General features: G+C 41.8%; 1 protein-coding gene across 2 annotated transcripts in view; it reads left to right on the top strand.

Moving 5' to 3' along the window:
- The first annotated feature begins 7166 nt into the window (after nt 1-7166).
- TRIM8 (tripartite motif containing 8) overlaps nt 7167-15803 on the top strand; it is an 83881-nt gene continuing 75244 nt past the window's right edge. The window contains exons 1-2 of one of the 2 annotated variants that reach the window (XM_069753713.1): nt 7167-7356; nt 9093-9756. In XM_069753713.1, the coding sequence (XP_069609814.1) occupies nt 9187-9756 (570 nt within the window). In that variant the 5' untranslated portion in view covers nt 7167-7356; nt 9093-9186. Of the gene's footprint in view, nt 8304-9092; nt 9757-15803 lie in introns of both variants that reach the window. The other variant, XM_069753714.1, reaches the window with a different exon arrangement.

Consider the following 15803-nt stretch of genomic DNA (forward strand, 5'->3'; position numbering starts at 1 on the left):
CCCCAAAATCGAAGGTGAGCTAAGCCCACCAGCATCAGGGGCTTATCTACAGCATTCTGTAATTCTGTAGATAAGCCCCTGATGTATCCGGAAAGATGAGAAAAAGAGGTTAGATTATACTCACCCAGGGGCGTCACGGTGGGCATCACGGTCCGGTCCGGGGCCTCCCATCTTCTTACGATGACGTCCTCTTCTTGTATTCACGCTGCAGCTCTGGCGCAAGCGTACTTTGTCTGGCCTGTTGAGGGCAGAGCAAAGTACTGCAGTGCGCAGGTGCTGGGCCTCTCTGACTTTTCCCGGCGCCTGCGCACTGCAGTACTTTGCTCTGCCCTCAACAGGGCAGACAAAGTACGCCTGCGCCAGAGCCACTGCGTGATTACAAGAAGACATCATCGTAAGAAGATGGGAGGCTCCGGACCAGACCACGACGCCTATCGGACCAGACTGCAGCGGGATCGCCCCTGGGTGAGTATAATCTAACCTCTTTTTCTCATCTTTCAGGATACATTGGGGGCTTATCTACTGCATTATAGAATGCTGTAGATAAGCCCCTGATGCTAGTGGGCTTAGCTCACCTTCGATTTTGGGGGTGACAGGTTCCCTTTAACTCTCCTCTGAGTGGTGGGACTCACCTATATCATAAATTTGCAGTACATTGTGTGGATGTAGCATACATTTAGACTAACCCTTTAATGACTATCCTTTTGACCACTTTTCCATTATTTATTATCTTACTCACTTATATGGCACCATTAATTCCACAGCGCTTTACAGATATTATCGCTGTTCCCATTGGGGCTCACAATGTAAATTCCCTATCAGTATGTCTTTGGAGTGTGGGAGGAAACCCAAGCAAACATGGGGAGAACATACAAACTCCTTGAAGATGTTGTCCTTGGTGGGATTTGAACCCAGGACCCCAACTCCATTATTTCTATTTTGAGCAGGATTTATGCACAGGCCAGTAAGTCTCCATATCACGTCATTGCCAGGCGGAGGGCCATGCATGCAGCTATGCACATCCAAGCAGAAACTCAATAACCAGGAGGAATGCAGCAGATTTTTATTAACTATTAACTATACTAAACTCGATGTGTAAAGAATAAGCAAGTCAGTTGTACGTCTGCGTGACAAAAACTAGTTACTCTTAGCAACTGCACTGGAATGAGTATAAAAGGTTATTAAAAGAAGCTGTACTGGGTTTCAATGTCATTTTTGCAGATGCTAATGTGTATTTTTAACATCTTCTGGCCTGTGTTATCGTCACCCCCTCCAGCTCTCTTTCATTCTCTGGATATTATGAATATTTATAATGAAACGTGAGAATCCACGTGCTGTCTAATGCTGGAGAGGCCACCCAGGAATCAGGGGACAATAGTCCCAGCTTCTGTCGACAGTACAGAATCAAGAGGAACGCGATGATACAGTAGAACAGTTGCCCCTAGCAACCAATCTGACGAATTACTTTAATTTTCTAACCTGGCCTTGAAAAATTACAGAGTGGAAACCCATTCTGATGTCGGGTATGAAAGTTGCTTTGTCATTTATCAGTATGAATCACAAATCCTTCTCCGGCACAAGAGTGATGATAAGCAACACTCTGAGTATACAGTATATGGACTGCTATTTGAAAAGCAGTAGTCACCTAATATTATTCACTAGGTGACTTTAAGGGTCTTATTTCATGGTAGCCATGGTCACAAAATTCAATACAGAGGTGACCAAAACAATTTTACCTCAGGACAAGCATGTAACTGATACCCTGTTTTTTGAAAAATAAACACTGAGCCGTGATTGGTTGCTACAGACAATAAAGACAGTTTTTCTTTTTAGGGTATGTTCACACGTTCAGGATTTCCATCCTTGTTTTTTAAAAAACTGCAGCTCTTGGCAGAAAACGCAGGTCCTTTTTTTGGTCCTTTTTTGGTCCGTTTTTGATGCGTTTTTTGATGCGTTTTTTGATGCGTTTTTTTGATGCAGTTTTCTAGCCAGAGTCTGTGTGTTTTCTAGGAATTTTTTTAGGGTTAAAATGGCTGAAAATACCCTAACCCTACCCCTACCCCTAACCCTACCCCTAACCCTACCCCTAACCCTACCCCTAACCCTAACCCTACCCCTAACCCTAACCCTACCCCTAACCCTACCCCTAACCCTAACCCTACCCCTACCCCTAACCCTACCCCTACCCCTATTCTAACCTTAGTGAAAAAAAAAAAAAAAAAATTCTTTATTTTTTTTATTGTCCCTACCTATGGGGGTGACAAAGGGGGGGGTGTCATTTACTATTTTTTTATTTTGATCACTGAGATAGGTTATATCTCAGTGATCAAAATGCACTTTGGAACGAATCTGCCGGCCGGCAGATTCGGCGGGCGCACTGCGCATGCGCCCGCCATTTTGCAAGATGGCGGCGCCCAGGGAGAAGACGGCCGGACGGACACCGGGACGCCGGGTGAGTATAAGGGGGGGAGATTAGGGCACGGGGGGGGCATCAGAGCACTGGGGGGGGGCATCGGAGCACTGGGGGGGGCATCGGAGCACGGGGGGGCGGGATCGGAACACGGGGGGGGCAGCCACACTCCGCCCACGCACTTCCGCCCGCTCCCCGCACTTCCTGCTGCAGCGGTTCTGCACATCAAACCGCAGTAAAACCCGCAGATATATTTTTGATCTGCGGGTTTTACTGCGGTTTGGACCTCACAATGGAGGTCTATGGGTGCAGAACCGCTGCGGCTCCGGAAAAAGAATTGACATGCTCCTTCTTTTTTCCGGGAGCTATTCAGCGCGTCTTTTTTTTTACAATTTCCGGACCATGTGCACAGTGTGTCCTGTTTTCCATAGGGTACAGTGTACTGTACCCTGCATGGAAAACAGCTGCAGAACCGCAGCGGCAAAACCGCCGCGGTTCCGCGGTAAAAAACGCACTGTGTGAACATGGCCTTAGACATTTTTTTTTATTAATTTGCCCCTAAACATGAATTTTGCAAGGAGTGTATCTTTAAATGATACTTATTAATAAATTAATCATCCGTCCATTATAATTCCTCATTACGGTTCACTAATAGAGATCGAAGGCCTCATTCAGACATCTGTTTTTCACATATGTGTCTATCCATGGTTTTCATACCCATTATATATAATCCATGGTGCTGTTGTTAGGGTAAGTTCACACAAGGCGTTTTTGCTGCTTTTTTTCTGCAGCAAAACCTGATCTTCTTAACAGGAAAGAAGCTGCATCAAAACCGCAGGTTTTTGGTGCTTTTTTTTACGTATTTGGTGCGTTTTTTTTGTGCGGTTTTTTTTCTCTTTGTCCATGCTAATGTCCTTGCATTTTCAGCAGCAAAAACGTAGCAAATAATGATACCTGCGTTTTTTGCTGCGGTTTTGCAACATTTTTTTTCAACACCCATTCAATGGGTGAAAAACACTGAAAAAACGCAGCAAAAACGCTGAAAGAAGTAACCTGCTCTATGTCCAAAAAACGCAGCAAAGCACAAAATACTGATCACACAAAAAAACAATGTGTGTGCATGAGATTGCTGAAATCTCATAGGCTTTGCTGGTACTGTAAAAAGCAGCTGAAAATTAGCATAAAAAAACGCAATAAAAACGCCCTGTGTGAACTTACCCGTATAGCTGTGTTTTTGTTGTGGCCCGTGTGTCCACAAAAAAAATCACGGAATCATAAATTACCCATAAATGTCTATGAGTCTGTGAAAATCGAGGAGAGCATGGCGTCCGTGTGCAGTCCGTGTTCTGCCCATGATTAACATTGTAATGGATCGGACAAAAGTGACACCCTGGTGAAACTAGGATCCAAAACATTGATGACATTTGCACCGTTTTTAACATACCGTATGTGAAAACTCAGTGATATTTGAAGGAGGGGGTGCTACATCAACAAGTAACAGATATGCTGGAGACAATTTCCAGCACAGATCCACCGAAAACCACAGTAATAACAACAGCAACAAATCTTATGGCTTTTTGGGTACATTTTCTTGCAAATTTGACTTTGTGAATTGGCGAAAATATAAAAAAAGTAAAAAGAAAAAAACTGTTCCTAATCTTCTTCTCAATGTGAAAGCTCTCCTGGTCCCATTGTCACCTATGGAATATGTTGAAATGACAAGTCATTGCTGCCGGTAAGTTGCTGATTTTGATGTGGATTCAAATTGAAAATGCCGCTCAATCAAACACTAGGGCTTGATAGCAAATCTCTTCTTACCTGGAAAATAAATGGGAAAAATCCACCAGAACGGTGTACTTATTCATGACAGACATGCACCACCAGAAATTATCTGCAGTACGTGGACGAGAGTTTAATTCTCCTTCACTTGCCTGCTATGGTAATCCTTACAGATTTTCCATTCATAGAAAATTTACAGTATTTGCGACCCATGTGAGCACATCGTCGGATGTCCAGCAGCTTGGAATTTGCTTATATACTGTTTTTCAACTCCATTCTGCATATACTCTGCAATTTTCTCATCATATTTGCCAAATGTATCCATAGGGTCTCATAGCATAAGCCAAAAGAGTGGCTATAAGGCCGGGATTACACATACGCGAGATACGGCCGAGTCTTGTAGGTGAAATCCCTCCTCTGGCGCCGGCACTCCGGAGCAGAGCGTGCAGCAGCACAGCAATACATGGAGCCGCATGCTCCGCTCTGGAGTGCCGGCGCCAGAGCTGGATTTTCACCTACGAGACTCGGCCGTATCTCGCGTATGTGTGATCCCGGCCTTAGGCATATACTCAATAGTGATAAGCGAACGTTCTCGAATAAGGTGTTATCTGATCATGCTCTGGTGCTAACAGAGTATATTCGGCGTGCTTGAATACTATGTTTGAGTCCCGTGGCTGCATGTCTCAAGGCTGCTTGAAAGCCAAAACACATGCATTAGTTGCCTAACAAACAGGAAATCCCTGCATGTGTTGCGGTTGTCGAACAGACATACAGCTGCGGGACTGAAAACATTCGAGCACGTCGAAGATACTCTATTAGCACACGAGCATGCTCGAATAACACCTTTTCTGAGCACGATCGCTCATCACTAATGCTAAACTATTGCGTTGATACAGTTTTTTTCACTTTGGAATATGCAATAATGCATTTGCTGATATTAGGATGCAAAGGACCTTACCAAGCATAAGACCAAGAACTTACCAAGTCCAACGACTATATAACACGTCCATTGGCAGTCAGTTACTGTCCTGTTTACTTGAACCAACAAATATTGATGGGATTAGAATTATCACAATTCTCTCCTCATCGGCAGCATATCCCTTGGGGACATGGGGCAATATGCTGCCAATGACAATGATTTTACCGCCAGCATAAATGACCCAATCACCAGACGAACGAGCATTTTGCTCTCTTATCTGGTTATATCTGGCATGTATACAAGGGGGGACAATTGGGATCGAGAGTTCTTACAAACGCTTGTTCACTGATCAGCCTAAGTACACCATTTTGAAGCATTGTAATCTGCCGTTTTCTGCCCAATCGACTACATACAAGTCATTCTGTGCTCGTGTGCTGACCAATAATGATTGGGATGGTGCGATCCCTATACGTTTTCTGATGCTGGATCATGTTATTGTCATCACATTTCTTATTTACACTGTGCACTCCGATTTTATGAGCCTGGAGAAGATGAAAATTAGAGAACACTGTGATCATCGGACTCTGAGCAGTTTACGGTTAGAGTCATTTTGTCGGATGAGAGAATATTATTATTATTATTATACATTTTTATAGTGCCATTTATTCCATGGCGCTTTACATGTGAATACCGGCAAATATAGACAAATACATTAAACATGAGCAAATAACAAGGCACACGGGTACATAAGGAGGGAGGACCCTGCCCGCGAGGGCTCACAGTCTGCAGGGGATGGGTGATGAAACACTAGGAGAGGGTAGGGCAGGTTGTGCGGCTGTTCGGTAAGTTCAGGATCACTGCAGGCTGTAGGCTTGTCGGAAGAGGTGGGTTTTCAGGTTCTTTTTGAAGGTTTCTATGGTAGGCGAGAGTCTGATGTGTTGGGGTAGAGAGTTCCAGAGTATGGGGGAAGCACGGGAGAAGTCTTGGAAGCGGTTGTGGGAAGAAGAGATAAGAGGGGAGTAGAGACGGAGATCTTGAGAGAATCGGAGGTTGCATGTTGGTAGGTACCAGGAGACCATGTCACAGATGTATGGAGGAGACAGGAGAATATACGCTGGTGTGTGACCCGGGTGCCAAAGGCTGCTTTCACACATCAGTTTTTTGGTTTCAGGCGAAATCTGGCAAATTTGCTAAAAAACGGATACGGCGTAAATTGTGAAAAACTGATGCACCCGATCCGTTTTTTAGCTGGATCCGGCTCTCTGTATTGCGCATGGTTTTTGACTGCCTGGTGGGAGGAGAGAGAGAGAGAGAGATTGAGATTTCGTGCCAGAATCAAAAACAAAGCTTCTGGGCATGCTCAATGTGTAAAAACGGATTCGGTCAGCCGGAAACGTTCATTCACACGTCAGTTCCATGCGTTTATTGCTGGAAACGTCACTTCAGGCTTTTTCGCCGGACGCAAAAAACGTTGCAGGAGACGTTTTTTGTGTCCGTCAAAAAAGCCTGAAGGGACGGATCCGGCACAAAACGGATGAAACGCATGTCCTTCAGGCACAATCCGGCGCTAATACAACTCTATGGGGAAAAAAACTGATCCGGCATAAGAAAAAAAACGGATCCGGATTGTTCCTGAAAGAAAAAACCTGATGTGTGAAAGCAGCCTCAGAGCTATCAATTTTTTTTTTTTTTTTTAAAGTATTATCCGCAAAAGTGGACAACCCCTCTAAGAAGGCAGCTTAAAGTGGCCCTAGGCTGCCCGCGTATTGCTTCGCCGTACTTAATCTCTCCCATCCTGCCTAAAGTTAGGCATCCTCTATTTTTGGGGAGGAGGTTTCTTTCCGGATTAAAGTTCTGTTTTCTTTGTCGAGATGTTTGCTACAGGAAATTGCTGTAGACGAAATAAACGTGGCTGTTCCTTTAATTAAGAAAAAAAATGTAAAAAAAAAAAAAACAACCTGCTTTGGCAGAACTGAAAGTAAAGATAGAGGGCGCTGGAGAGCCGTCCAGTCTGTGCGGAGGAGAGAAAGAAAGCAGTGACGCAGGCAGAGCAGAGGTGGGCGGAGCTCCGGGGGAGCAGTCTGCTGCGCTGCTCTCTCTACAGACAGGCTGAGGCGGTGACACGGGTTCGATCCCCTCCTCTGGATCTTATCTGCCCCTGGCCTGGGGGGCTACAGCGAGAAATCCCTGCTATCTCAGAGGGGTGTGCGGAATTGGAAGCTGCGACCTTCCGCTGGACCCAGAAGAGGTGCATTCATATACAGCGCTGGCTTTGGGGGGCTCTGTGTTATTCTCGGACTTCAGGGGGGGCATAAATAGCAAGAATCCAAGGAAGCAGATGTGGATTCCCTTTGAAAATCCAACAAGGGGCTCACACTAACTGGGACTACTGATTGTTGGGCTGCAGGGATCATTCAGACGCTGATCTGCTTTGCTCTCTTCACATTAACAAGGACCCTAAAGACTTGACCATTAGAATTTTTTGTTTTTTTTTGCTAATTTTATTTTCTAAAATTCCCATTTCCCGGAATCATCTTCTTCTTCCGGCTGAAAAAAAAAAAAAGAAAGAATCTAGGCAAATTCTAACAAATTCTAACGATACACTATCGATCCTCTACAGGAATCAGGAAGGGCGTTGTGCATTTTTTTTTTTTTTTAACGTGGGCACGCTCAAGCGAACGTAAATATTTTATACGAAATATATTTTTATTTATGATCTCGCCTGCTTTTTTTTTTTTTTTATACGTCTCTGATATCTTGACCGACTCCGTTCAGTCGATTTGCAATTGAAAAGGCTTTTTTTTTTTTAATTAAAAGAGAAAAGGAGGAGGAGGAGGAAAGGGGGAAGGTAGACAGGTCGTAAATTCAAGAGAAAAAAAAAAGAGATACTTTTTACATTATTGGGAGAGGGAAATAGATCTATTTTATTAAAGGGATTAAGAAACAAGATGGCTGAAGGTAACAGTTTTTTTTTTTTGATCTGGTGAAAATACAAAAAAGATAAAGCAGCTGGAGGAGGGGGGATCGGATTGAAGTTTCCTTCATCGAGCAGAATTAATCAATAAGGGGGGCATCTGGATATAGGTATTCATTTAAATACATAGCGTTTCCCCTTTTTTCTTGTGTGTGTTTTTCTTCTTCTTCTTCTGGTGGGTTCTCTACAAGTTTCGAAACAAGAGCACTTGAATATTCATGGTAAGGGCGACATTCTTTAAGAACAAAAACGCGTTAATTTTCTGTGACTGTCTCCCTCATTGGCCCCACTGTCACTGCCCTTGCAGATTGAATGTAAAATCAGAAATAGCTTTCATGTCAGGAGGAGGGAGACTGGAGGGGGAGGGCTGTGATTAGCTGCTGAGAAATTCCTTTTCAGTTTGATCAAGGCATGCAAAGCCTAATCCGCTGATCACAATCCAATTCTTTTATTTTTCTCCGTCTTTATTTTGCTTTTTTTTTTGTTGTTGTTATTTTTTTTTTTTTCCTGCCAGGTTTGGTATGAAATATCAGGTCCGTAGATAGACTTGGCTTATGCATTCGGCATAGAACGTTAAAAAAAAGCAATTTTACTGAGCCTTTTTTTTTTCTTTCCCTATTTGCGAAACAAGGAAGAGGTGGGAGGGTTTTTTTTTTCTCGCTCTAAGCTGGAATTTGAGCTGTGAGACTGAACTGTCTCTTTCAGAGCCCCATCCAGGATCACTTCTCTATGGAAACAACCTCAAGAATTTGGTTGCTTGGTTAATTTCCTAGATTCTATGGTCGGTGAAAGGCCTGTATCAAATCAAGTCTTTTTTTGTTTTTTTTTTTTTCCCTTTATACATTTTGTTTTTCCTCTATAGGATAATGTGTATATTTTGAACCATTCTCATCTTACGGAGTATGCGATACTAGCACGTAAATAGATTTTAATCTGTGGGTGTTTTTTTTTTCTTCTTTTTTTTTTCATAAATTGTGTTTTAAAGGAAATTTTCTGTATTGTTTTTCCAGCTTATTTTTTGAAGGAACGTTGACGACAGTTTGATTTGGCTGCGCTCCGCTCGATCTCTTAATCCGTTATACACGTTACGCTGCCAAGCTGGAGATGGCGGAGAATTGGAAAAACTGTTTTGAAGAAGAGCTTATATGTCCTATATGTCTGCATGTTTTTATTGAACCGGTTCAGCTTCCGTGTAAGCACAATTTTTGCAGAGGTTGCATAAGTGAGGCCTGGGCAAAAGAGACAGGCCTGGTGAGGTGCCCCGAGTGCAACCAGGCCTATAACCAAAAGCCTAACCTTGAAAAGAACCTTAAACTCACCAATATTGTGGAAAAATTTAATTGTCTTAATGTGGACAAGCCACCGTCTATCCTCCACTGTGTATTCTGTCGAAGGGGGCCACCACTACCTGCCCAGAAGATCTGCTTGAGATGTGAAGCGCCATGCTGCCAGTCCCATGTGCAGACTCACCTACAGCAGCCTTCGACCGCCCGAGGGCACCTCCTAGTAGAAGCAGAAGACGTTAGGGCCTGGAGTTGTCCCCAACATAATGCTTACCGACTGTACCACTGTGAAGCCGAGCAGGTAGCAGTGTGCCAGTTCTGCTGCTACTATAGTGGTGCCCACCAAGGACATTCAGTGTGTGATGTGGAGATACGCCGAAATGAGATCAGAGTAAGTACCTTCTCGATTTATTCCATAGTCTCACATAATTTTTTATATAATGTGTAAATTATAATTTGTAGGGCTTTTATGGACATTACTGCCAAACTGCTCATTTAGACTTTCGGCGGGGATAGCTTGAGGCCATGTTCTTGAGTGACCATGTCTGTTGCCCAGTACTTGGCTTGATACCAGTAACATCACCATTTTGATTCAACAGGACATGCCACATGCTTGTGAATATTAGTTAATTTCCTCAAACTAGAAGAAGCTTTCACTTATGATGGGTCCATTTTATAGCTTTTCGTCATCCAATAGATTAAGATGTGTTGCATGGTGCAACATAGAGAACATTTAGGAAACTCATGTTCGCCAAGGCCTATAAATACTGCCTCGTATGGCTACCAAATAGCATTGAACACAAGCAAGGGGTAACCTAGGAATGCCATCAAGAATATGATTTATTTCTTCTGCCAAACGGCTGTATGATTGTATTTTTTTTTGCCATTTTCAAAATGCTCCATAATGAAAGCAGATTAGGATTTGTATGTAATGTGTTTTATTTTACCAGTTAGTGAACTTCTGTTTTTCTTCTTGTAGCTGCTGTCTTTTGTTGATCTACAGCGTGAAGCATTCTGGGAAGTAGGGTCAATCACAGGTTGCCTTTTCTTGCCGTATAGCCCTCTATTTCTGATACCGCAGTGTTCCATTAGAAAATTATCAACATCCTTTTTTTTAATTACCGTAATTTTGAGATTTGTACTTATTAGATTCCTTTAGCGACCTTGTGTGTACGCAAGAAATTAATGTGGATAAAGTGGTTCCATGAGTTACTTTTGGCCTTTGGGCACTAAATGGGCCACCATGACGCCTCTGTAAGCCATTGAATCCTCACCTAAAAGCATTATTTTGGACACCTGGGTATTACAGTATGCTTTGGAGCAAGTTGCATTTTTTCAGAACAGATTCCATATAATACCAAAGGCAGGCGGAGGTAGTGTAGGAGGTTAAGGCCTCATACTCATGGTTGAGCTGTATCCAAGGGACTATATAGAGGAAGACGGAAACCTTTTAACTACACGGTACGTAACGTGCCATTGCATGGCGTCACATTATGGGTAGCCATTTGTCTTCTTATATTTTCCTATGATCTGTGGGAAATTTTCCATGTATCAGTATTACCCAGGATTTCTCGGGAAAATCAAGAGGCCACTCAGTGGTCAGACACTATTGGAAGTGAAAGGCCCTTTGAACCAGGGGAAGCTCAGTATGCCTTTTACTTTTTCATTATATTTGTTTATTATTTGAGGAACACACAAATGGCAAATGTTGACAAGTTTTTCTAAATTGGATTACAAAAATTACCATTGTTTTGGCCAACACAAGTACTCACGAATATTTTGCAAGTGCGCTTGCTAAATGCATAAGCAAGAACTTCTAATAGGCTCAGAACAAATTCAGATGTTTTAATGAGGATCATTCGTATTAAAAAGAAGTTATTTTGAAAAGGGTGCAGTTTTTCCTTTTTGCCCGGATTGGTCCTGGCTATAGACTCAAAATAACTGATGTGCAAATAGATTATCTCCTGACTCCATATCATAAAGTTGATGACCACCTGATAAGCGACCACCAAACATTTCTTATACTGGTCATGGTTTGGGATCTACACAGTAGATAGCCTTTGGGCCAATGACATATTGACATCTCTCTCCTGACTCCACCATACACAGGAACTCTCAGTTCCATCAAGTCCTCCTCTGTTCTCTAGTTAAGAGTAGCTGCAAGACTCTTCTGGCGGTGGCTTATCGCGCCAAGAACAAAAGGATCAGCAGTTCAAAATCAAACATACCAGATCCTTATTTTTAGAGACTGGGGGGCCCCCATACAGATTAGACAATCAGCGGGTTTGGCTGATGTTAGTCTAATGTGTGTGAGGCTCTTAAGACAGGTAGAAATGCAATCTGTCTATGGACAACAGGCTTTAAGAGGAACTTTCACGTGCTGAAAAAATTGAGTCAAATACCTTGTAAAGCTCCCTTTTTTCTGCTGGTCTTTTCCGCTTTGCATTGTGTCACTCCACTGGAAAGATATTCACAATTATTTCTTCTGGAGCACAATATGTGAAATTTCTGCTTTGCAATCCAATTGGGCATTTCTTCATTGTCTTCTTTAGGAGTGCATACTTTCACCCCTCCCAGGCACTGCACTGCCAATCACAGCTCAGCAGTTGATCTAGCAGTCAGAGAAGCTGCTGACCTGTGATTGGCAGTATTTGGGAGGTATGACCCGGAAGAAGACTTATCAAGGCACGCCCAGCAGAGATTTCACATATCAAACAAATGTGAATATCTCTGCAAAGGAATTACATAGTGCAAAATTAAAAAAGTGGCAAAATCAGGTGAGCTCAGGGATTTATACAAGATATTCAATTCAATTTTTTAAGCAAGTGACGGGTCCTCTTTTAAGAATTTTGGGGGATCCTAATGAAGTTCTTGATAACCACTTACAAAAATCTCAAGCATTTTAACCAACCTTATATGCAGACTGGATTTCCTTAGGAAGGGTAAGTGACCAAGTGAAAAGCTTGTCAATTGGATTATTTTATTTCTCGTCGCATGGAGCACTTTAGATAGCTTATTTTATTAGCTCTGTTGAAATAGATCCATAAAATTGGAAGGAACTATGTAAGTAAAAGTTCACTGCATTAAATAATGCATCAGCATCCACACAACCTTTCATTTCAGTAAATTTAGGGCCTACATGTTATAGATCGATCCTCCATTATGTACAATGTGGCATGTTCTCCTTCTCTGTACATAAAGGATAATTAATCAATAACATGGAGGCTTTGAAAAATGCCTATCTACCGTGTTATTAATAGATAGCAAAATCACACAAGCCTTTTACAGTATATGACTATGGAAATGTGGTGTTGACTCTCTCGGATGGGATGGTGACTCTTCTCAGAATCTTAGCAATTTCCTAGGTTGATCTCCGTAACATGAATGATGCATTCCTGTTTATTTAGAAATTTCACAGACTTACGAAAGAAATGAGTTTTCCCATACCTTCATTCATTCTGTGAAATCTTCCAGCTCTTTTCCCAGAAGGGAGATTCCAGTTCCAGGAATATGGTCCTTTTCAGTTCTTTGAAAAATTATACCTTTTTTTTTGTCAGTGTTTTATTTCACATTTGAATTTGGCCGTGTCCTGCATACAGCTCTAGATGAATGGCTTGCGATTTTAAGTGTTGGAAGACATTTCACTTTTGGATTTTCTTCTATTCCCACACAGCTGTTATGCTCCATAGAAGAGGAACAATAAACTACTCTGTTCTTTCGATAAGGGATACTAATATATATATTTTTTGAAAATGCTAATTATTTTTCCATTGTGATGCATCCTGTAAATATACATTTTAATTGAGACGTTTGTTCAAATTTTCTAAGACTTATGTTAAAATCCATTCACTCATAATAATATACTATGCTCCTCTAAGTATAGTGGAGGAGTTGATATTGAAAGTATCCCTTGTCCAAATGTTAAGGAGTATCTATCATTAACCTTAGTCTGCCATTTTTATTTTAAGAGTTCGTAGACCCAGACTGGTGATTTTTTTTGCAGTATCATGTAATTGAAAATCATCTTGAGGGTCCCAAATGTCACCCAAAAGAGCCCAACTTACTAGCAAAAGTTGGGACTGAATTTCCATGGTGGCTGTGGAAGATTGAAGAATTCTACTTTGCAATGTGGGAACCCACAAACCTCCATGGCCACTCTCACGTTGACAGAGCAAGATTTTGCCAAAAGGTCGGTTAGTGCAAAGAGTGAGGTCTCGCTCTTTCAATGCGAAAGCGGTCACTGAAGGATGTAGTATACCGGACTGCATGCCGCAATCTCATAAACCGGAATTTGAGGCATGACTTTTGCTATAGATTCAGGCCTTTTCAAGGGATATTAGTGACCCTTCTGAGGGATTTTGTTAATACATAATATTTAGAAAATTCACCAGTTGTTAACTAATAAGGGCAGCCCCAGATTGATAATAGGCACTCTTTACAGGCTATGGTCCTTCTGTAGGAGCTTCACCAGCTTTGGTGGACCCAGTCCCTTCATGCATGATATGGACAACCATTCGTTTAAATAGCTACCATGTTTTGGTTACATACTTTCAGAAACCAGGCTGATTTCTGTTAGCTGGTTTTTAAAGGGTTTACCTTTCTGAGGTAACACCCTATTTAAGGAGTTCACCACTTTGAATAAATTATTACCTGTTAGAAAGGTGCGCAAGGAAACCTCATTATAATTCCCTTGCATCACCATCTCAGGAGAAGCCAAGTATTACAAATTGCTTACCCAAGTCAATGGATTCACAGGTCTTTCATTCAAAGATGTGCAAATTGTCTCTTCAGAGAGGAAGAGGACTAGAACTTTAGTGCCACCTATAGGAAGTAGCAATCCTAGAAGTCAATATCGACTCTCTAATGAGCCTTGTCACATGACTTAGGATAAAAACTGAAACCAAAATCTCAATTTGCAGACACTGTTTCAGGGTACTGCTCCTCATCAGTGCAAAGTGTGAGATCTGGATTGACTGGGTGAGAGGCGTCTGACCAGGATCCAAGAGCAGTCAGATGTGAAGAGTTGTAACCACTCTGGCCAAGAGATATGGATCCTACATCTCAGAGTTCAGAGTTAGTGTATATAAAAATGGGTTTTTAAAACTGGATAAGGTCCTTAAGCTTAACCTCCATTCTTTGGACCTCAAAAGGGGTTGTCTAGACACCTAGTATACATGAAGCCCTTTGTGTCTCTCTTTCCTGTTGACAAGGTGTTAAAGAGGTAGTATCAGTAGAGGCTTAAAGGACATTCGGCATTGGCACCTAGTCAGGACGTTACTAATGGAAAGTCCGTTTGTTTCAGTCGAGGAATACATTATTTCAATAGACCATACTGGATGTATGAACACCTACTAACCTAGAGATCATATATTATATATATATATATATATATCTCTACTGCAAGCCTGCACTGGCATATCCAGAGTGTGGCCATTTTCACATGGTGCGGTTTTGATGCATTTTTGGCACTGCAGTAATTTTACAAGGTAGATGCTACATTGATTGGGTTTTAAGAAATCTGCAGAAAACCATACAGTCTTTTGGGCATGATGATTTTTTTTTTTAATCAAACCAGGCTATTTTAATCACAGTTTTTCCATTGACTTTAGTGGGAATAAAAGCATTTTTCTAGAACTGTTTCATCATTCTGATGTCAGAACCTGATGATTATACAGTGATGTGTGGCAATACATAGACATTGCTTATCTCTTCCTGCAGAAGCCGTCTGTCTCTGATCACTATTCCAGGATTTTCCTCCTTCTGTGCCATCTACTGATTGACTTACATGTAGTATTACCCTACATTAAAAAAAATAAAAACAATGATTCTGCAGCAGCTGCATCATGTAATATGAATGTGCAAAACAACAGACCTACTTAGGGTATGTGCACACGGTGCTGTGCCTGCATCACTTTTGAAGCAGAAGACGGGCCAGGACAATAAAGGCTGTGTTTTTCTTTAAGCTTCTTCCTTGAGGTCTATTTTTTGTCATTGTTTGATATGATAGTGGAGGCTTCCAAGCCTCTTGAAAATTGGTCAAGTCACTTTTGACGCTTCACGGCTTTTCAAGCTTGACGCTTTTAAAAATGGCGGAACATATGCACAAGTCGTGATGAAGCTGTTGTGCATATGTTAATTATTTTTTATTTGTTGAATGCTTTTCAGGCGGGTCACAGGCAGGGTCCACCTGAAAAGACGCTGTGTGCACATGACGACACTGTTCGCCCTCATTGAAAAAGATGATGGTGCTTTTAATCAATGAGTCACTGCCAAGCATGTTCTGTTTTTTTCTGCAATAGAACACGTATCTATTTTAGTTATCAGATGTCATAGTAACATAGTTAGTAACATAGTTAGTAAGGCCGAAAAAAGACATTTGTCCATCCAGTTCAGCCTATATTCCATCATAATAAATACCCAGATCTACGTCCTTCTACA

Source organism: Ranitomeya imitator, chromosome 2, assembly GCF_032444005.1.
Source record: "Ranitomeya imitator isolate aRanImi1 chromosome 2, aRanImi1.pri, whole genome shotgun sequence".
Lineage (NCBI taxonomy): Eukaryota > Metazoa > Chordata > Amphibia > Anura > Dendrobatidae > Ranitomeya > Ranitomeya imitator.